The sequence below is a fragment of the Lytechinus variegatus genome, chromosome 4, assembly GCF_018143015.1.
Source record: "Lytechinus variegatus isolate NC3 chromosome 4, Lvar_3.0, whole genome shotgun sequence".
Lineage (NCBI taxonomy): Eukaryota > Metazoa > Echinodermata > Echinoidea > Temnopleuroida > Toxopneustidae > Lytechinus > Lytechinus variegatus.
Genome location: NC_054743.1, coordinates 28695944 through 28720707, shown reverse-complemented (window position 1 = coordinate 28720707; position 24764 = coordinate 28695944). Strand labels below are relative to the sequence as shown.

The 24764-nt window shown below is 35.7% G+C and overlaps 1 protein-coding gene across 1 annotated transcript; it reads right to left on the bottom strand.

Moving 5' to 3' along the window:
• Positions 1 to 2382: 2382 nt before the first annotated feature.
• On the bottom strand, positions 2383 to 19041 carry LOC121412931. The gene is made up of 5 exons (XM_041605694.1): positions 18883 to 19041; positions 8772 to 9056; positions 7590 to 7730; positions 5878 to 6039; positions 2383 to 2534 (listed from the first exon to the last, which is right to left on the bottom strand). Exons 1-5 carry the CDS (start codon positions 18983 to 18985, stop codon positions 2383 to 2385), a joined length of 843 nt encoding a protein of 280 aa, XP_041461628.1. The 5' UTR covers positions 18986 to 19041.
• Between the last annotated feature and the right edge of the window lie 5723 nt (positions 19042 to 24764).

Here is a 24764-nt window from a genome sequence, read left to right as displayed (position 1 = left end):
GGCCATTGAGTTTAAGAGACGGAAAGAAGTGGGCACTCATGAGTGAAGATATCGGGTGGTATCTGCCGTAACGATGGTAACAGACCGCCATCGTTTTCCACTTCTTAACATAACATACACTGTAAAAAGTATTGGGTAAAACTTCTACCGCCACGACGGTAATTATGTGTCCAACCACTTTGGGGCTGTATTTTACCCAATGCGGGAAGCATATTGCCCAGTAAGGTTAAAACATAAGCAGAAATTACTTTAGCATGGGCAAATTTTTTTATCGCACTGGATAAGTAAAACTCCCCAAAAGAAATGCCCAATGTTGGTTGGGCACATAATCACCCTCATTGAGCACTTTTACATAATTTTTTTTAGAGTGTAATTAATATCTAGAGGATGTGATTTATCTCTGAATACTTCAGTTGCCTTATTTAGAGTTATTTCCTGACAGATCAGGTCCAGGTCAAATTCTTTTCTGTCTTCTGGATTTTGCCTGCTTACTTCACACTTCTTTTCAGTTTCCTCTTATCTTTAAGTTTAGCACTGTTATACCGCATGCAGCCAAAAATCGCAACGCTTTCAATCACTGATTTAAAAAACAAATTCATGATCTTCTTGACAAATCTAAAGCTTAGTAGCTTCCGAATAAAAAAATCCTTTGGTTTCCTTTCATTGCCCAAGTTAATTTGTTGTATATAGTCGTATACCTAGGCGTTAATAGTTTGAAACTATTTCAATCTTTTCATTGTTTATTCGGATTTGGTTATCAAGATGGTTCTAGCTTTTCTTCGTCCGGAAATCCAGAGAAGGAATTTTTAAAATTTCCCAGAAGGGCACTTCAGGATGATGATGCGATTTTAACATTAAGGGAAATTCAGAGAAATGGAATAGTAACAATTACATCAAAATTAATCGAGGAATGACAAAATTATGACAATTGAAAGTGTCGCATTAATTCGGTCAAACAGTTATGTGTGTAATATGTATACATGTCTTCATCAATATGCAATTATAGGCAAGTTTATGATGCCATCTTCCCAGCCACTTATTGTTTATATATGTATTTTTATCATATGAAATTATGCTTATTCAAATTTTGTTATCTAAGAATATGGAAACAGGATTGACAACTTTTTTTCACTGTGGAAGAAAATCATTGCAGAAACTGATTCTATTAAAAGGGAGAGGCGTTGCCTAGGGACGTGGGTTCGAATCCCAGCCATGACGTGTTTTCCTTCAGCAAGAGATTTACCCACGTTGTACCTCACTCAACAAAGGTGAGGTAAATGGGTACCGGCAAGATTAATTTTTTGAATGCACCAAGCCCCTTTAGCGGCCGGAGCAATATCCGATGTAATATACAGTTGGGGCCATAAGTTTACATACACCTGGTGAAAAAATTATTTTTCTCATTTTTTCATCATTTTTTGTCACTCAACCAGTTGAATTGCCAATTAGATCAGAAGAATTATCCAAATACTTTATGCCCAAGGTGAATATTTCATATAAAATACTCAGATATATGTAACATGGTTTATAATATCTATATTTCTGAAAAATCAATGGGTCAAAAGTTTACATACAGTTCACTGTTGAAGTGATAAAATGTGTTTTAAAAGAGGTGCCATGGCTTTCAGGTGGACTTGATTTCCTTTTTAATGACTTGAGAAATGTGATAATGCTATGTCATTTGAAAAATGACCGCAGAATTATGCATACCTCTTCCTTGGACATTTGAAGCATGATTCACATTCCATCTTTGTCAAGGAAAGCTAAATTTTGACCTGATGAATAGGGTTTTGTCTTTTGAATAGCCTAATGGTAAAAAATGTTGACCAGAAGTTCCTGCAGTGATTCAGTGTTGGTATCTATAAATGCTACCACCAATACCACGTTGATCAGCACTCAACATTAGCACCATGGGGAATTCAAAGCAATATACCAAAGACCTTAGGCAGCGTGCTGTTGATTTACACAAGTCCGGTTCATCTTTAGGAGTCATATCAAAGTCTCTAATCATGCCTCGTGCTTCGGTGCAAACCATAATACGCAAGCATAACACTCTTGGCACAGTGCTGAATCTACCAAGATCAGGGAGAAAGCGAAAACTCAACCGGACAGTAGAACACAGACTTGTGCGTATAGTTCAGCTTATCCCATGGATGGCAAAAAAGGATTTGCCAGGATCTGGAGGCTTCAGGAAGCAAGGTATCCCCCTCTACCATCAAGCGGGTCCTCCATGATCATGGACTGAGAGGCTGCAGAGCTAGGAAGAAGCCTCTTCTCCAGGACCGACACCGTAAAGCCAGACTGAAGTATGCTAATGAACACTTGGGCAGTGGCAGAGGCAGCATCATAATGTGGGGATGCTTTGCAGCAAGTGGTACTGGCTCACTCCAGAAGATTGATGGCACCATGAAGAAAGAGGACGACCTGAAAATCCTTCAGCTGAACCTGAAAAGGTCCGCTAAGAACCTCAATCTTAGTCACAATTGGGTTCCAACATGACGGTGACCCGAAATACTCAAGTCCAGACCTGAACCCTATTGAAAACCTATGGAGAGAACTCAAAAAGCATGTTCGGTCAAGGAAACCAAGGAATGTGACACATTTGTATGCCATCTGCCAAGAGGAGAGGTCAAAATCTCAGGAGACGTCTGCAAGAAGCTAGTGTCCAGTTGTCCACGTCGACTGAGAGATGTGAAGACGGATGGAGGCAGTGCTACCAAGAATTAGGGCTGGTGTATGTAAACTTTTGACCCTCCAATAAACTGGAAATATATCTATTATGAACCATATATATGTCTCCAAGTGTTTTTATTTGAGGTATATGCCAGGTATATTTAGAAGAGACCATACTTGTCTACATCTATGAAATTATATTTTGGCAGGAATGAGTGAAAGTGTAAAAATTCGAGGATCACTATTTGTCTACTAGGTGTATGTAAACTTTTGGCCCCAACTGTACATGTATAGTGCGCCATTGAATAGGAAACTAGATAATCGCCACATAAATGCTAATCTTGTATTACTATTAAAATATGAAAAAATGTTTATTTGATGGAAAGAAATAATAAAAAAGAGAATGAGGACATAATCATCCTCAGCCCAACTAATACACATTAATGACGTCATGCATTTAACTCATTTCACCAATAATATTGTCTAATTTCAATAACCTTTTTTTAAACTAAGACCATTGTGATGATTTTTTTTGCGCTTTTCTCGCAGAATTTACTCTGTTTATTAAGATGTAATAATTTCTAGGTTGTAGTACCCCTTGGAGGTATCTTCCATCCCTATCATAACCTTCACGCCTTAATTAGTCAATAATGTGGGAATCAGCTTGGTAATACGAAAGCTTATAGGTGCCTACCAGATGACGAGTTAAGAAGACAATGAGACGAGTTATTGGAACTAGTCAAGTCGACGTGTCTGGGACAAGAGGAAAAGGTTTAGATTTATTGAAATACCCAAGAAGTTGACTTGTTTGGAAAATGAAGACAGGAAATTAGCTGTTCCTCGACCAATATCCTTTTTTTTTTTTTTTTTTTTTTATAGTTTTCTGTCTTTTCACATTTATTTTCTTTACCTCCTTTTTCTAGCTCTCTTTCATATTTTGCTATTGTCGTTTATTTTACTGTATATTTGAAAATCAGTGGTTCAGGTGGAGGAGTTGTTATCTCCTGAGGCGGCACACCCATGCCCTGTTAGCATGATGAAATGTACTTGAATGCGCTTACCGTCTATCTTAACAACAACACGAAACAAAATGGCAACAAAGTTTCAGACGCTACAAATATTTAATCATGCCATGAGACGATATAAAAGCGTGCAGTTACTTAACGATCAGAATACCTTAACACGTGCCTTAATCGCGTTTGAGTAAGATGGTGATAATTAACTACTTCATTTTAATGTTTTTATATAGCTTTTTACGAGGTACATGTAGTGTTTATTTCATATTTATATCCAGGTAAATTGATTTTCAACGATTTGTGTCGTTACTAGAACTAGTCGTTATGCATTGTGGACATGATTAAGAAAAGAAGGGATTCCCCAAAAATCCCAAACTCCTTTTTTGTGACGCCTGAACGGAGTTCGGTAGAGACAGTCAGTTTGGTGGTGTAAAACAGTGAGGTAGAAGGAGATAAAAAAATAGAAAAAAAAAGAAGAAAGGGAATAAGAAGAAAAATGAACAAAAATAGATATATAACAAAAAACGCTTTCATGATAATTTATTCAGTAGTCGTTTAATGATAAATGGACATTTCCAACAAACTCAACAATAAAATCAGTATAAGAATGAAGATAGAAATTAATTTTCTTAAATGTTGTGTTGGAAGAAAACTGAATAAAATGGGATGATGAAAGTTTGTGAAAGAAATCGGAAAAGCATCAAGAAAGTTATAGCTGCTTTAAAATTGAGACCACCAAGGCTATGTAGATTTCAGATTGGCAAGTCGGTAAGAAAATAATGACAAGGGGCAAGGACAACTTTCCAACAGGCCATGTACTTAAATATCACGGATTTTTGGTTTTCACCTAAGTTCCCATTCTAAACTCTGAGGAAGTAATCTAAATATTATCCTGGTAATTGTTTTATGTTCTCACGAAATAAAGATGAATATTTTGAAGTAATGTTTTTTTTATATGTATGCATTTAATGGATCGGAGTACCTGGAGGAGTAGCTGTGTCCGAACTTCTTCAAAATTTCACCATCAACTTGTCTGATTTTTCATTTACCCCTAAAACACATTTTATCTGGGTTGGATTCCCTTTAGGCAATGATTAATTATCATTTACAATTCGAACAGAAATAATCTCAAGTGGATCATTTGACAGATCATGCAGATAGGGAGGATGAAATCAAATGTAATAACTAAAGGTAATAATAATAATAATAATAGGCATTTATACACGCCATCTATCTAGAAATATTCTATTCCGAGGCGCGTTGTTATTATTATTACCCCGGCTTTAGCTCGAGCTGCCTCTCAGCGCTCATGCATTCAAGGAATTAATCCTGCCGGGTACCCATTTACCTCACCTGGGTCGATTGCAGCACAATGTGGATACATTTCTTGCTGAAGGAATTTACGCCATGGCTGGGATTCGAACCCACGACCTTCTGTTTCAAAGTCAGAAGACTTATCCACTAGGCCACAACGCTCCACATTAATAACGTACCATGGAGACCAATCAAGTAGTCAGAATACCATACAAAAGTGAAAAATTCGAGGGGCAAAACAACAACACCACCAAAATGCAAACAAAAAAATACAGTATAATACATTAGGAAAAAAATCGATAATTTGAGCCCATTTCAGTTACAAGTACACCAATATTTCTATACGTGACCAAGCTAAAATTAATGCTCCTGGCATAAGGTTGATTTAACCAACAGAGTGACTAACACTCTCTGAAAGGGGTAAAGATTCCAAGACATATATGTGCTTTTTCTTAAAAGAGATTAATATAGTTTTAGAGACATTACAACGTGAGAAAAAAAAACAAAGAAAATTGAGACATTAAAGTTAACAGCTGATATAGCCCTTATTCCGCGTTGTAAGCATATAAAATTAGCATAGGTAAAACAAATATCCCGGGGGTTGAAATGAACAAAGTTAAATTTAGATGTGCCATTCCGTTACTTGATAACTGAATACTAAAATGCTGTAATCAGTGGTCCGCAATCCTGAGGAATTAGTGATAGCAATTAGCATTACAGCATTTTCTTGCGAGCAACCTTATCGTTTACACGGCATTGATGGGATGCATATTGAGTGTTGTTATATAATGCTACACAACTGCTATTCATCACCATTTGTTTCACAATTCCGACAGATCTTGTTCGTAGAAAGTCTAATAGCATTTGTCTTTACAAACCACGGCGTATTGTGCCTTGCCTCCTATGGGTGCAAGCTTCATCACGTGATCATTGCCACAGTAGCCAATCGGAGCACGTCCTTTGCGATCGGTTGCTTGAGCAAAGACACTTGATGTGGGACGAGCTTCTAGCTGCGGAGGATCTGGAAGAGGTTCCACTGCATGGGATTTATATAGTACGATGTTTATAATACTTACACACACGGTATACGAGAAAAATAACTTTGTCATGCTTTATATTAAATAAAGCCATAGACCAATCCCAATACCTTCCTGATCCTTTGCACAAATTAGCCTAACTGTCACAGTGATACTAAATTCTGGTAAATAGGTATGAATATAAAACGACAAATATTTTTTATCACTTATGAAAAAAATACACCAATTTTTCAAAAATAATTTCGAATAAGACTTTTGAATAAAATTTCTGAAATGTCGAAGTCTATGATATTGAAGTCTGTGACGTCATATGTCACAAAATCAATAAAGACAGAGCTGTGCGAGTACCTAAAGTACTGAGGGCGTGACAAGACGAAAATTTACCCACTTTCATTTCAGTAGAGATCATTTTAAATCAAGAGGCTTCTAACTATAACTTTGATGAAGGACATTTAAATAAATGAAAACACAAATAGAAAACAAATTCATTACCATGGCAACAACACTTTTTTATTTACGAGCCGCATCGGAGGAAAAGTGAAGTTTGTGAGTTCATTTCTAATCCTAAAAAAGGTTCCAATTTCAAGTCCGACACTGTCGTTTTTATATTTTACTCACCATTATCAAAGTAAGCCATAGGGGCTCCCAAAAAGAAAATATAAAAAACATTTTTTAAGAGCGTGACACAAGCCAAGATGAAATGTCATGGGACACAATAAAAATCTTTTCCCCTTTTTATTTATAACAATGATTTATCAATACTCTAAATAGCCTAGAAAAATAAGCAAAGTGTGCTTTAAATAAGTGTAATGTAAACAGTTGTACACGTATCATTGAGTTGTTAACATGTTTAAAGTTTCCCCCCTTTGCTATATGTATGATTTCGTATTTCGTCGTGTCGATGTTAAAATCCTAATTTCTGCACGCGACGGAAACAAGGTAAAAGTTTACAGTTCTTTCAAAAATGTTTGCAGGAATTTGATTTTAATTAGTTAGTAGTGTAGGATAGTTGTCAATCAATACTTTATGGTCACCAACATACAATGTCATGTATAACATGTATAAGCCTAACTGACAAAAACGAATCAGAGCGCTTCAAAGTTCCATTTCTTTTAACCAAAAACTTGAAAATAACTTGATTCTTCGCAGATAAACAAACAAACTGAATTCATATTGGGAATACTATAGAATTGAGTGTTTCATTTTCGAATATATTTCTTTAAAAGCTGACTTAATTTTGATACAATGGCTAGATTCTTAAAATTCCATACCGTCACACTTAGAGGGCGTTCCTCAATCAAAAATCACTTTCTTGAAGAAACAGATGTTTTCACTATTAAACCTGTGTTTCCATAAACGTCTAATTCTGAGCTTCCAGATCATATGGAAGGCTCAGAAATATATTCAATTTGAAATTTTCAGGTTTTGTGTTCCTTGCTTTTAAGTCAGACCCACGTGTAAATAGAATATGTAGTATTTCCCACACCGCAAACTAAAACATAACAAGTGATGAAATCGCACATAGATAAATTAAATTAGTCAAGTTTACCTTCACAGAGCGTTAGAAAGGCTAAACGTTTGGTTACTATTACGTCGTACAATCCACCCGGAACTGTGACGAACGTGGCTACTACTTGGCCAGGAAGAGCGGCACTCACGGAACCGAAGTCGTGGTCGTTTGGCCACATATCTATTTGTTTAAAACATATAAATCACGCAGTCATTTAGACATTTTTGGGGGTCAAACTTAGAATTGCAATGCTTACATTAAAGCTAAATTACAGTAGTTGTAGTAAAATACCGATTTCGTGAGAAGGTCTGTAAAACCAAGGTTAAGTATGACTATATCATCGTCGATCTAGATCTGGTACAGTTACATAAACTGAACTTTTTGAAATTATAAAATCTAAGCTTAAAAACAATCACACTGAAGATCGCCAACACAGATAGGCACACGTGGGACAGTGTATATTATATTGCTTGAATAAAGACCCGAGGGAAGTGTCCGAAATTGTGTAATTGTTGAGAAATAATTAATTAATTATTTCTCAACAATTACACAATTTCTTCCAGAAACCTTCGGCACATGTTTTTTTCATTCATACAAACAGACACTTGGTTGGCCATTATATTGGATTCTATAAGAAGTCACTTTGAGATCGTTACCACAAATGGCATTTACCTTTAACACAAGATCCGATGTATAATGTCAAACTTGAGTCCACTTATGTAATATTTCGCTTGACAAGGCATCAGCGCTAAAGGTCTTTGGTGGAAATTTTTGGAGCAAACTTACCGACTTGCTCATCAGTTTTCTCTCGGAATTCGTAAGATGTGATAATTGAATATAGATCGTTTAGAATGAACACATGTTTTCATTGTTATCATTACAATGTCTCATTATAAAATACTTAGATTCCTTAGTATTTTTTTAACGTCTTGTGTTTCCTTACTACAGTCATTGTTATTGGTAACTTATACGCAATAAGGAAAAAAATCATAGTTTGCTCCCCGAATGCAACACTTACAACTGTTTTCTTGATGCAATCTTAAAAACGTTTTTTTAATTCTTATTCCATTTATCATAATGAAATACCAAACTGCACCCTCAAAGGTGCAACTTTACTTTGCATATTTTTTCTGCATAATACATGTAGGCCTATGTACAATACATATATTATTACTAGGTTACTATATAAGACAATAGAAATTATGAAAATGCTGAACTTACCAGCATTGGTAAGACCTATACTGCTGCCATCCACACACAAGAAGGTGATATTTGCATCATCATACACACAGCCAACCCAGATGTAATCATCTATTTCGGTATCCTTGTGTTGTGTTATGTAGGGCATACGGGCAATGCCGATCTCAGCTTTGCTATTTGGAACAAAGACTTGGCCTCCCAACGACTTGCACGTGGAAACGGCAATCTGATACTCATTTTTTACAATTAGTGGAAAATTATAACATCCCGATCCTATGTTTTTCCATCCAGCAGGACACCTTCTACCTGTAACAACAGATGAAATAAAAAAAAATAATTTAACAAAGTTCTAAACCCGCACGTTTAGGTGCATGTACTTGCACAGAGGGTGAAGGCTCAATTTGCATGTGACCCCTTGGAAAAGGGATGTCCAATCAAGGAGATAGGTGATATCTCCTTGGTCCAATCATCGACCTAGTAATAGGTCCATGGTCCAATGTACCCCCTCGTTTGTAGCCCTACTATTCGAGTCAGGCATCGAAACCAATTACCTCTCATGGTCGTTTTTTTTTTAGAGTGGTCAATTAATATACGGCCAAAAATATCCCTACCCTAAACAAATTGCAATCAATGATTTTTCAACGGTTTCTGGTGCTATTTGACCTCAGGAATAACATACTAAAATACAAAAATCCACACCCTGGAAAATGATTATTTTCAAGATGGCGTGCAAGATGACCGCTATTCACTGAAATGGATATAACTCACTCATGACCCGCTGTCATCATCCACCCTAGAATCCTATTTCGGCTTATATTCCATTGTATAAGGGGTAAAACATTTGTTGATACATGCTAGAGTGAATGTAATAGCACACCAGTGGGAAATCTTGGAAATCCAAGATGGCCCAAAATGGCTGCCATGGGCTAAAAATCCACAGTTCATATATCCAACACGTTCTTAAGTGGCATTAATTTGGTTTCTATTCAATTGTTTAAAGGATGAAGAAGTACTTTGGAATAAGTTGCAAGGACAGCCAGTGGTCTAGTGTGTCCAAAAATCCAAGTTGTCTCCCTAAAATTGAGTTTAAAAACGCTATTGATAATTAAAATGGACATAATCCATTTCATATTCTCTTGAATCATATGATTTGATGTATAGACCATGTTTTCAATGGTCAAATAATAAGTTACAAGCACATTAAGTGGTCAAGTATGTTAAAAAACAAAGGATGGCTTCCAAAAATTGAGTTTAAAATTGCTGTTGCTGCTTTATCATGTTTATTAAACACCGACATAGTGCGCTCAATATCCAAAAATACATGTATGATTTTTGTGTCTATGCCATGGTTAAAATGGTCAAATAATACATTGACACAAGTTACAAGCGAAGTCAATAGTCTGGTATGTCCACAAATTCACGATGGATTAAATAAAATTATTCTGAAATGGCTGCTAATACTAAAATTCCACATAGCTCATTTCATTTTGGCATAGAAGATGTTTTGAAGAAATAAGTTGCGGCAATGAATAACTAATGCTCTTGATCAGTTGTCAATCCAATTTATTTAGTTCTTGGTAGAACATTTTTAATAAACCTGATTTCATATAATCAAATACAAAAGAACAATTGGGGATATGACATCATCAGTCCACCTAATGAATATTCATAAAGACATGACGAGAACCGTTTCACCGGAATATAAAATGCAAATCTTTAAAATTCAATAACTTGGATATTTGTTATCGGATTTTGATCAAATTTTCATCCCAATGATATATTACTATCTCCGTCCTGGACCATCCCTTTTAAGCTGACATGGCTCAGTTCAGATCGGCCTAGAAAATGCGATATGGTGTCTAAACCACTGGTTTCAAGGATCAAATACTAGTAAAGTACTTAAAATACTAGTAAAGTCTTAAACTTAATGAAAATAAAAGTGAATTCATTGTTTTTGGTTCGAAAAAGTCTATAGTGAAAATTAACCATGATCGCTTGCTTATACATATTGACCATAAAGTTATTAGGCCAGTTTCTAAGGTACGTAACCTAGGTGTGGTATTTGATACCAATATGTCTTTTGTTGAACATGTATCTAGCACATCAAAGTCTGTTAGATATCAATTGCGGAACCTAGGGTTTCTTCGAAAATTCTTAAACAAACAAGCATGTGAACAATTAATTCATGCTTTAATCACATCTCGGCTTGATTTTTGTAATTCTCTTTTCTATGGACTCACAAAACAACAACTTAATAGATTCCCTTAGGCCATACAATCCTATCCGCACTTTACGATCTACAGATTGTAAGCTGCTTCAAACTCCCCGTACCTATCATTCCTGGGGAGACCATGCTTTCTCGAATGCAGCAGCCAGGTTATGGAATATGCTTCCTCTCTCACTTCGCTCCATCAAGACATATACTACTTTCAAAGATCACCTTAAGACATACCTATTTCAATTGTAATTGATTTTAAATGTATATTGTATTTTGTTGTATTCCATTTATGATTAAAAGAAAGATGATTCATCCCTTCCCGTTCGCTGGCTGTTCATGTGGGACCCGGTGTCCTCAGATTGCTAGAGCTCTTGTGAGTTATGTACTGACTGGGTTTACCCCTTAAATTGTCAGTGAACGGGGCAGCTAGAGGGCACTGGGTTCCGCATGATGATTGGCTGATGGATCGGTTGGGGTAAATGAACCAGATGTGAAATTATTATTATTATTATTCTTATATCGTACTTGTTCATGGTTCTTGTGTAGTACTTATATAAATTTCTATAAAATATAATTTTTACATTGTAAAAGAGAACTTTTGCTCGGCTATCGCCATTAGCGTCTACTGACGGTGTGTGCGCTCTACAAATATACACTATTATCATTATTAATAAATTGGACATGTTTTAAAAACAGTCAGTGGTCTGGTAGGACCAAAAATCCAATATGGCTTCCAAAAATAATTTTAAAATGTCTAATGATACTTAAAAGTGGCATTGCTCATTTTATATCCGCCTGTGAAATATGATTAAGGGTCAAATTATATATAAGGACAAGTTACAGTGACAACCAGTGGTCTAGTATATTAAAAATTCCAAGATGGTTTCCGAAAATGGAGTAAGAAATTGCCTTATGTTACTTATAAACGGACATTTTTTAATATCTATTATATGTAATATAAATATGGCTTCCAAAAATGGGCTGTAAATTGACTGTTGTTACTTACAAGTTGATGTACTTTATTACAAATATATCTTAGACTTATGATTCTGATGTCTACACTAGAGTTTAAAGGGTCAATTAATAAATTGGGTTAAGTTGAAAGGGCGTTTAGTTGTCAAGAAGGTCCAAAAATCCAAGATGGCTTAAAAAATATCGGGTCCTAAATGACCGTTGTAACTTAAAAGTGGATATATAACATTACAATTACACAGGGCCCAGGTGGTAATAGCGAGAGATATAACTTATGATACACCCATAAAGGTACACAAATGGGTAGAATTGCTCTCATTAGCACCCCTTATTGTACCAACCCCTAAGGTTCAAATTTGAATCCCGATTCTTAGTATGTTCATGAAACCATTTCGAGGTTGAAAGACTAGACCTCATTTGCCTTAAAATAAAATATTCTGTATAACTGTACCAACACCCCTGTCAAATATATTTGACAAAATCTGTAATGATAAAAAAATATTTTTTTTAAAGAAGGGACTTCAGTTGTTGTTGTTTATACAAAATGTAAATATGAATTCATTCTCATCTGTTACTATATGAAAAATTTGGTATTCCCTTTTTAACAGGTGACCCACACAAACGGTGAGAAGAGGTAAAGAGAGAAAGGGGCACAGCAACTGGAAGGAGAGGGAAGTCCAGACACTCTACCACTGTCTGCGATTGAATAAGAAATTTCTCTTTGGATCAGGGGGTCAAGCTTTCTAGTATGAAGGCGAGTCTTTATATAAAGTTGTGTTTATTGAATATTCTACTTGTAAATACAAGTATACTACTGTACGGTAATATTTATTCTTGTCTAATTTGTTATTCTTAAGAGCAGTTGCAAACGTGATGTCCTGTTCTAGTAATTTTCAAATATAAATCTCTTAAAATTCATCTACATCTTGTAATAAATACATCTTAATTTTACTCACAAAAATGGATAATATGAATCTCGTGAATTTTTATAGAAATTCAAGTTTCAATTGGCAACTGAGCCCTCTTAATATTTCAATGAATGATATTATGGAATGCATTCACAAAAATATGTAAGAGCAACAACAATGCAACTCGTCAAAGTGAAAACAAAATCTAGGAAGGCTATTGGATCCATACTATTGTAACAATTATTTTCCACTTAACTTTTGCAAGAGATTCAGATTCAGTTGATTTATATTTTTTATTAGAATCTCAACAAAGAGGCTAACAAAGAGAGCTTACAAGCATAAACGCAATTTAAGTGCATTTAAGAATAAATAGTAGTAGTAGAAGGGTATATTTTCATTTTCAAGTAACACCACATATGAAAATTTTCACAAATGACTTGATTGAAATTAAATATATTCTGACTTTAATTATAAGTATATAAAAAATGATATTCGAAAGCTATTTACCCAAGTTTTATTTAACATTCTATATTTATTTTAATTATGTCTGTGATTGCAATCTCAAAAGGCTCTTTCATAATCTTTTAGAGATACATCATACATGTAAATGTATGTGAACACTTTACTGTTATCAAGTTGAGTTGCTAAAGTTGTTTTCACTGATTCTTCTTATTTCAGATTGTTCAAGAGTCAAGACTGTTGAAGAGGTGACGTCATGGACCTGGTAGCACCTGGCAAGGGAACTAAATTATATTACTGTTCACCCTCAAGTATCCTAAAAACGGTCTAAAAATTTGAACATTAACAAAAGTACTAATTTTCATTTTTTCAAAGATAATAATCATTATATTGACATTGTGGATATATTTTATGATTATCATAAAACTATTATAATGTTAATGATGATAGGTCATAATAATACAAATGAACAATAGGTAGAAAAGAAGACAACCAAGAAGGAGGAAGAGAAGAAGAAAAAGAAGAGGGGAGGAAGAGAAGAAGAAAAAGAAGAGGGGTGGAAGAGGAGAAAAGGAGAAGAATAAATTACAACACTGTGAGTTCCTCTTCATGATATTACAGAAATCTTCATCGCTTTTAAGTGGAAATATCTATGAATAATATAATATATAATGATATGAAAAATACATTTTATTTAAATCCATGTTCCACTTTTAATCATGTTTATAAAGTCATAGGACAGGTGACAAGATAAAATTGTTTCACAAATTTCTAGTGTGTATTTATTTTTAAAGTAATAAATTTACATAAAATGTCATTCTTTTTGCTTCATCTCTTTGTTGCTTTTATTGAATAGGGGGGGGGGGGGTGGTCAAGATATGATTTGCCCCTCAGAACACACTTGTTTTTCCCTACTAAAATAGTAATTAATATTTGTAGAAAATTGTAGGATTATTTTTATAAACTCTAAATATTGTCCCATGAATTGTCAAATTTGGAAGGTAATTGATTGAGGGCGAGAAATGAAAATGAGATAGATCTACATGTATGTAGAGATGCAAAGATTACACTGTATAAGTAAAAGTGAGAAAGCGGGGGCGAGGTGAATTAGAATGGGAGAAGGGAAATGAAAAAGTTTAAATGTGAAGGAGTCATTAACAGAGATAGAGAGATGTATAGAGAATTGGTTAGATAAATTTCGTGAATGATAGTGGCCTAATCTCGGAGGGAGGGAGATAATGAAAGCGATAAAAGGATAAAGCATTTTTTTTTTTTGGGGGGGGGGTTACATTTCATGAGAGAGAGATAGAAAGAAAATGGCCAGGTGCTCAAAGATGAATAAATATAAAATGATTGGTGACTGAGGTATGGATTAAGGGATACAGGTGGTATGAACGTGTCCCAATTAAGGCACAAAGCCGTGATGAGTAGTGGCCCCTCATGTGCACTCCTCTTGGAATTTGGGCAATAAGTGAGCATATTCTAAAGTGGACCCCCCATCGCCCCATCTCTAATGGCCAGCTTTTGGCACGGATTAAACCCCGTCTCTTCTTTTTTATTTAGGCTTGTTTATTTGTTTTTTTTTTCATGTCAAATATTTTCTTGAAGAAATTCCCCCATTGTGCTTCCACGTTTGTAACCCTCGCCGCAACTGCACTGGCAAGGTGGTTCCATGACATGCTTATATAATACAAAATTGAAATTATAAAGAAAAAATAATAATCATTGATTACAGGGATATATGCATGGTTGTCGATCGGTGTTCATGGTTTGGGGATGACTGATACAAATATTGTTCTCTGTGAAGGAGTTTTCTTTCAATTAGGGGCTTTGGAAATCTAAATTGTTATGGGGCAGACATGGCATAAAGGACGAAATTTATAAAAACTGCGAGCGAGCAAACATTTTAACTTTGTAGTACAAAATCTATCTTTGTGATAGATGTTGAATATGATATGAAATAGCATATATCATATTTCACTCTTTTTTCTTTTCCTTTTTTTTGTCAGACCGAATTTTTCGTGATAATGCTACCTCTCTTTCTCCAACGAGACTATTAACTAAGAACTAGATGAATAATGCAAGCGGGAAGCTGCATCTGAGATTTTCGAAAAGAATTGGATGACCTATAAATTATCAATTTTGATGACCTTTTCATATTTCCTTTTTCTTTCCTCTTTTAAATTACAATTCGTATTTCCTCTATAGTCCTACCATTTTAGACTATGAACCTGAATAAAGAAAGTTAACAAAGAAAAGGCGATATTAAAAAGGATGATGAAATGAACGAGGCACGTCCTATATGCACTTTGTTGCGGGGAAGGAACATTAAACTAGAACTATCAATGAAGGTGATAAATACCCTTGCCCTTAGCCGTTACAAACTTACAATGGCAACAGTTTCAAACTATGAAAAAAATATGTCTTGCCCATCTTTACCCAAGACCTCCACGAGCAAGTCATGAGCATAACTGATGAAGTAGTTTGAACCGCAAGATTTTGCCTAATTTTTGACACATATATTGTTACCATGGCAACACAATTCCGACACATTAAAAAATATGTCCTGCACATTTTTACCTCGAGACCAATGTGTGAGCCAAATTTCATGAGAATTGGTTTAAACTAACCAAGAAGCAGGAACCAATATATTTTTACCTAATTTAGGGCAAATAGTATGTGGTAACCATGGCAACATGATTTCCGACACACACAAAATATGTGTCTCTCACATCTTCACCTCAAACTCAATATGTAAACCAAATTTGAGAATTGGTTGAAAATTGATCTAGTATAATTAAATCTGAAAGTTTTTTTACCAATTTTATGTCATATAATATGCCGTTACCATGGCAATATGATTTCTGACACACAAAATAGATTTTAAACCTACGGGAAGCAATTCAAATTCCAATACCAACGCCAACACTGGAATTGAAATCACCCAATGTATGTACCAAATTTCTTTTTTAATCACATTTGAATTAAGCACAAAAGGGGCGATTCTAGACTGAAAGTCAGAGTTATTATCATCATTTTGGGAGGTAGGGTGGTGCTTGAAAAATATGTGGCGTTGATATAAATTATGTCATCATTCTAAGGAAAATGTGTAAGATTTATGATTGTTCGTTTTTCAAATATTGAAAGAATACATCATATGTTATCCAATGACACAAAAATTATTTCGAAAGTCCAAGTAAAACTCAAAATATCATCAAATTACAGAGGGCATAATTATAGAAAATGATCGTATAATTACCCTTTAGTCACTTATTGCAGAAAGCTGCCGTTTATGTCTTGATTTTAATCACGACATAAATTTATGTCATTCAAATGGATTTATGTCATGATTTTATGTCGCGATTTAAGACATAAAGCTTTATGCAATGGATTTATGTCATTATTTGTGTTTATGTCATGATTTATGCTATATGACGTAAATCGTGACATAAATCATGACATAAATCAATACATAAACTTTTATGCAACAGGGCCCTGGTGGATATTATTTTAGTGTCTACACGAGGGTTTAAAGGGTCAAAATACTTTGGGACTGGCTACTGTGATAATGTAGTTATCCACTTTGCCTTCAAATCCAAGATGGCTGATGGTTGATAAAATTTTAGAATCTACCTGGGAATTTTTTGTCAAATTGAAATACTAACCATCCTTGTTGGTCATGTTACTTGTCCATACCACACTTTGGATACCAACATTATTTCCTACAGGTAGATATTGTAGAATTCTGAACATTATTGAGTAAGTCGTTTTAGATGCTTTTATTAAACGCCATTTAATAGAAACCGAATCTAAGCACTTTTTAAGTAAGTAATATATGAATTGTGGATTTTTTAGCCCGCGGCAGCCATTTCTTGCGCCATCTTGAATTTTCATGGTACCCTGGAGAGCTATATTCACTCTACATGTATCAACAAATTCTTTAACCCACTTTATCATGGAATATCAACTGACATAGTATTCTAAGTAGGATAATGAGTGAGTTATATCAAATTGTTACAGGTCAAACCATATATTTACCCGTCTATATTTTTTATTTAGAAATACAAATATTTTTCACTGTCTTACTGATCTATCACAATTAGTTCTTTTTGTCGATTCGCGCCAGCTTGTGTTATGTGCATGCAAAGCATTGGCATTTGGGTCAGTTTCTTTTCCTCGCGCAACCAATTGTATTCCAGTGTAAGAAAAAGTCGCCATTTTATTTGAGGAGGCTTTCATGGTGCTCAGTAAAACTGTTTACAAATTTTCCACTACCTCACGCACGGCTGGCAACCTGATCTCGTGCTAAACAAGATAATCGATGTTCTAACATGTGGAAGCTGTGGTTTTTAATAAAGCTAGATTTACACCGGAACGGAATCAACTGCGAATCGATCCGAGCACGTGTATGCGGGTGGTTTCGGGAGTATTCTGTTCTACCTCCTCGAATCAGCGACGAATAAGTCCGAAAGGGGTTCCGAATCTGAGCAGAATCGCGAAGAATTGATTCCCTGTATACTTCGAATGCTTCCCAGACTCCAAACGCATTCCATCCAAGTATACCCCGAATGAAATTTGCTGTGGCCACATCCAGCAGTATTTTGAAGGGTATTTAGCTAGACATTTCAAAACGAGCCAAATCCCTCCACGAATGTTCCGGGATGCTTCTCGAATTTTCTGGCATTCAGGGAGAACAGAATACTCCCGTATTCGGATAGATTCGCAGCTTATTAATTTCGGGTGTAGCCCTAGCTGGCTTTATCGATCGATACAATGACCAGAATTCTACAAAAGCATATACAGTGTACAATTTTTGTTAAATTTGTTTTAAGAAACTTGTCCAATCAGTATTGACAGGCGAGTGATCTGTTCCGGTGAAGGTCTTGTTCCACTGGCCGACGGACACAAAACATATAGGCCTATAGGATACAGCGGACAAGTAACATTTCTGGCTGGCTCTATCCGTTTTCAGCCACCACAATAATAAAAGAACTATTGGTGAACAATGAACTCAAAGTAGACGGATGCTCGAAGGACATAGAGCGCATGTAACACGTATGCATGATTACGCTACGGATGACACTTTTAAATGTTTTACATCCGCTTTGCTTTCGTAAGTACATTAGGACCAAGCTTCTCCACTGCACTTATGGATGCAGAGAGGATGCAAACAGAAAAAAAATCGTGCCATCTATTGGAAAACGTTATGTATCCGTTGTGTTCTCTTTGCATACGAGTTTCATACGCTCTACATCCATTATGCATCCGTCCACTGTGATTTCATTGTTTGCCCATTTTGTCTGGAGCAGATGAAAACAAATGGAACCACCACGAAATTTTGCTTGTCCGCTGTGTCCATTATGAATACGTTTGTGTCCGTCGGTCAGTGGGACCAGGCCTTTAGTCTTACCAAATTATTCAACTTCATACATTTAACCATTCTTTCACTAATTGGAATATCATTATCGTAGTTAATATTTTACTACCATGATCATCATTTGATGATCATTATCATTGTCATCGCTCTTCAAATAACTATTCAGATCGTGTGCATGTTAAATAAATAATGCTTTACCCGAATATCCGAGCGCCACAGCAACGTAGAGGCCCATCAGGATGAGAACGTAGTGCATTCTCCTTGGAGTTTGATACGATTGTTCGAACGCAACTACGAACATATGGTCTTCCTCGAGCAACTTTGTGAAAACTCGTAAGATACAGCAGCAAGAACAAGTGCATGTATCTTCTTATATAGATTCATCTGTAGGGAAAATGTGTGCGTGTGTGAGAGAGAGAATTGGAGGGGGGGGGGGGCAGATGAAATTACCTTGCTTTCCATGTTTTCCGAACGGTTTACTAACTGCAAAACAATAGTGCCCTCCTTATCGTATGTCTCCAACATGTTTAAATTATTGATAGAATGTGGTCTATGGACCTTGCCAATAAGTACATTCACTCAGGATATTTATCGTCATAGCCATAGTGGCGGTTTCAAAAAAGTGCAGTTACCTAAGGACTTTCTTTCTTAAACTCTTTATCAAGCCATTTCAAATTTCCCAATAATGAGTCTCTGGTGAAGACATTGATGTCTCATACATGAGATAGAAAGGTTCTAAACCTCGTCACTGTTCTATACATTCTATTGGTTGGGGGTACTTCTATTCATTAAAAACTTCGTTAACATCTTCAGAGAGAGAGAGAGAGAGAAAGAAAGACACTATCCAAGTGATACGAGTGCACCTCTCATGAAAACAGCAACTTTTCAGCGTATATCTTTATCCAAAAGCCTTTCTTGAACCATGGACCTCAGAGTAGTAGGTCCATGCTTTAACCCCTTCAGAAATGTTCAAGCTTGCGGCAAGCGCGCGACTAGCTTGCGCAAGCTTGCGGCATGCTAGTAACTAGCATGCGACTAGCTTAATAAGCGTGTAATATGCGTGCAGAGTAATAGTTAAGCGATCTTTTAGCGAGCAGGGACTGTTCGCTAGCATGCACTCGCTTATTAAGTGAGCGCCCTGCTAGTCGCATGCTAGTTACTAGCAAGCGGCACGCTTAAATTTCTGTAGGGGAACTCATCCAATGATTGAAGATTACAAAAGACAGTATTCGCTCGGACATGTCCGATGTTGTTCTTATCTGTCACCCCAAAACATTTAGATGAATCGGAAATGGGGGTTACCGAGCACCATTATGATATATTTTTAACCACCCTTTTTGTATTCCCTGAAGTGTCCAGTTAATGAATCTCCATGTCCCCTTTAACAAATCGTGTCCAATGGGGTTCAAAATGTATGAGATTCAATTTTATTTCAACTCGTAAGTGCGTCAAACTCTGTTATACATAGTGGTAAATTTTTTATTAAATTTATCTATTTTCTTTTTCCGGGGGGGGGGGCATATTCACTTGTGTATCTTCAAAATTGTTACATTGTAGATGATAAACGGTCTTCTTTATCAATGATTAATTTATTTTATTTATTTATTTATTTATTCACACATATTTAAACAGGTTCACAAGATCAGATATAAAATTACTGTTTTGCATCTTGGTCCTGTTAACCAGTTAATAAAGACAAATGGGGTCAAAAGCAAGAACATGTTCACTCGAAAAACATATTTATGTTTGTAATCAATAAACGAAATATTTCAGTTCGATCATAATGGGTTATATCGCTACGATCAAGATAAAAACATTATGGACCTTATAATGACAAAGCTTACACATACACACCCTCTAATTTTTGTTTGCCTGTTTTAGGTTGCGTAAATATGTAGGCTACCAAATGATTTGTGAAAAAGAGATCTAAAATTAAGACAAATGAAATATCTAAATAAGAAATACACTTTAGAGGTCCGAAACCATTACAGTGCTAAACATCGAAAGTCATATCTTCATAAAACATTTTAAGTGTACCATAAAAAAAACATGGTGGTCATTTAATTTGTGTAAAATCGATAGTCAAGCGAGATTCACATAACCGACCCTCAAACATAGTTCTAGAAGCGTAAAACAAATTATGATTGAGAAACACTTAAATGAATGTAACACGTGTACAATCTACTTTAAATGGAGACAGAGCATGTTGGTGATACTAGCACGGAAGCAATGTTATCAACACAACCACAATGATAAATGAAGAGGATACCATTTCGTTGTTCTATATATACATGTAACTTTGAATTTACATGTATGGTTTAAAGATAACGCAGAAGAATTACGATATAAAATCACTTATAACATATGAAACATTTGACATCATTTTATACATTGTGTACAATCCAATCTATAACACCCCAGAGAACTATACTTAACCAGTAAATAAAAAGGAGGCGGTCAAAGAAACCGTCCGAGATATTGTAAGTATAACTGTCGTCACTGCAGATCATATCATATCTTTCTCTGCTAACATGACTAATGACAATTATGTTTGCAGACTACGGCATGGCGTTCCTTGCCTCCGATTGGTGCCAGCTTAATCACGTGATCATCGCGACAGTAACTAATCAGAGAAGTTCCTTTGCGGTCTGGAGGTGGAGCAAAGATGCTTGGTGTGAGATTAGACTTAGGTTGTTGAAAACTGGACATAGGTCCCTCTGCATGCAATATAAAGAAATGCATAAAACAAATGACTGCATAAATGGCTCGGATTTGGACAACCCAAGGACATTCACATTAGCCACTTTTGCCTGATACAAAGTCATCTTGCAGTAATGTTATACCAATCTTTTGGCTTCAATATGGGCATGAGCAGGATTTTTGACAAGAAAACGGTAGAATATTTTGTCATACTTTGATTCGTTAGTTATACTGCTGTCACATTTCCCCTACGACGGCCATACGGCTAGTAAAAAACAATTTTTCATGTTTTTTGTTGTTTCTACCACCTAGCGTATATCTAGCTCACAAAATCCACATTAGGAGAAATGTGACTGCACCAAGGGCAAGACAATAGCTTAATTGAAAGATGAAAATAAAAATGCAAGATGGCAATCGTACTGCAAAGTAACAATCAGAATGAACGATACTTGCAATGGGCTAAGACTATCAATATTGAATGCATTTGAAATCAATGAATACATTCAATCTGTTCAAAGCCAATATGAGTTCATGGCCATTAAACTGAATAATATTACAATCAAACTCAATTATGACTGATGATAATCAAACTGTATGATAGTAATCCAACTGAACGATTAAACTATAAGAAATTAAAATCTTAAAGAGGAACGAAACCTTTGGAAGGTGTGGGAATGTGTGAAATCAGATAAATCAAAGAATACGATCAAAAGAAGTTTGAGAAAAATCGGACAAAATAATGAGCATTTGAATATTGCGATTACTTATGCTATGGAGATCATCCTAATGGCAATGCGACAAAGAAGTGTGATGTCACATGTGAACAACTTCCCCTTTGAAAGACCATGAAACGCCCACAAAATGGCCCTTTTTGCTCTTTCGTTTAAAATCTGTATTACATGCCCTCGTATAGACAGAATACATGACAAAAGATTAAGTTTAAGTGAAATTTATACAGAAGTAATGGCAAAGTTGTTCACTGGTCACATCACACAGCTTTGTCTCATTGCCAAATGCAGGGTCTACATTACAATAAAGATCTAAACTCCGAATGTTCATAACCTACTTATTAGCTATTCATTTTTCTCAAACTTTCGTTGATCGGTTTCTTTGACTTTAGTTTTTATTTTCGCACAAGGTTTCTTGTTCCAAACGTTCCATTTTAATTTAATGGAAGAGTACAAACAGTTTTACCTTCGCAAAGTGTCAACAAATTTCCAGAATTGTCTTGGCACATTTGCTCACTCAAACGACTATATGCATTGTGGCTGGCGCATATCCATTGGCTTTTGCATTTCGAGACGAGGTATTCTACTCCATCGTAATTATGCCAAAAGTCTGTCAGAATCAAACAAGGATAAAGAACATTCATAGCCTTGTTCAGACGTGGGATCGGAGTCCGATCGGAATGAATTTTAATTATGAATGGAGTAAATTTACAAGATTGTTTTCGTATCACGACTCAGAAAATAGGAAACCAGAAGGATCCCGGGAAAGGGTTATCTTGGTAGGAGGGAGGTCCGCCGAAACAGGCACAACCCGGACATCATCTCCGATTTAGCTTCCTCCGATCCTCCCTCCAATATGCCTAAATCTAGGTCGTGATAAGACATCTTTGGAATTTCATTTCATGCATAATAAGATTTTACTCCAACTAGGATCGCCCGTCTGAACGAGGAACGTATCATATAAGCAAATATTTCGTTGACAAGTAGCTTATTTTGTCCAAAAAAATGTGATTGCAGTTGATTGCAGTTTATCCACTTTGGTGCTTTTCGGTCCCTATTCTACCTCCCGGGCGTATCAGCAATAACACAAAAGCCCAATTACATACGCTTATTTCATACTTCTTACGCAACCTCGAAAATTTCATGAATTGAGGCCCTGTCAACGGTGCCGTTGATATCCGACCTTAGCGGAGGAAGAACGCAGGATAGAGGTGCCAATATACCAGCAGCTGGTGAAATCAATGAAATATTCTTCCACCAATATAAAAAATTATCGCTAATCATTCATCGGTAAATTTGATCTGAATGAACATCGCGCATCCTGGGGGGCGTTTCATCAAACAATTAGTCGGTGATTTTCTCCGACTTATTGTGATTTTCACCGACTAATTTCATTTTCACCGACAATTTTGCTATCACTGACTAAATTCCATTTCATGAAAATTTGTCGGTGGCCTTCACCTACCGACAAAACTCATTTTTCACCGACTAATCCAATTTTCACCGACAAATCAGCATTTTGAGGGCCTTCGCAGCTAAAATCGATCAATTATAGTTGATTTTTAATATAACACTTGAATAAATTGCTTATTTTTCATTTCATTAAGAAAATTCAAAGAAAATCTATTTATCTTTAGTCAATGAAAAATAAAAAGTAGACATTTCAAGAATCATATTTTCATCTTTAAAACTATATTTTCATAAATATTAATGGATACATAGGAAACATCTTCAAGTGTACAAATTTTTACACACATAATTTTCTTCTACCTGAATAAATCATTGTGCATTTTTTAATCAATAATGTCCAATAAATTCTAAAACAAGTGGAATGCCTCTGGCCGTCTCACCTGCATCACGCGGTTCAATATAGCAGCAGTGCTGACTTTGAATACTACTCTAACTCGCACAAGATGTTCAGTGATACATGGTTACTCTTATGTCCACTTCTTATGAACTAGACCAATAAACTTACAGAGATATGATGGTTATTCAACAAAAAAACCCAACATGGCCAAAGTTCATTGACCTTACATGACCATTGACCTTGATCATGTGACCTGAAACTCGAACAGGATGTTCAGTGATACTTGATTACTCTTATGTACAAGTTTCATGAATCAGATCCATAAACTTTTAAAGTTATGATGGTAATTCAACAGATACACCCAATTCGGCCAAAGTTCATTGACCTTTGACCTTGGTCATGTGACCTGAAACGCGCACAGGATGTTCAGTGATACGTGATTACTCTAATGTCCAAGTTTAATGAACTAGACCAATAAACTTTCAAAGTTATGATGGTAATTCAACAGATACCCCCGATTCGGCCAAAGTTCATTGACCCTAAATGACCTATGACCTTAATCATGAGACCTGAAACTTGCAGAAAATTTTCAGTGATGCTTGATTACTATTATGTCCAAGTTTCATGAATCAGATCCATAAACTTTCAAAGTTATGATGGGAATTCAACAGATATCCCCAATTCGGCCAAAGTTCATTGACCCTAAATGATCTTTGACCTTGGTCATGTGACATGAAACTCATGCAGGATGTTCAGTGATACTTGATTAACTTTATTTCCAAGTTTCATGAACTAGGTCCATATATATTTTCTAAGTTATGATGACATTTTAAAAACTTAACCTC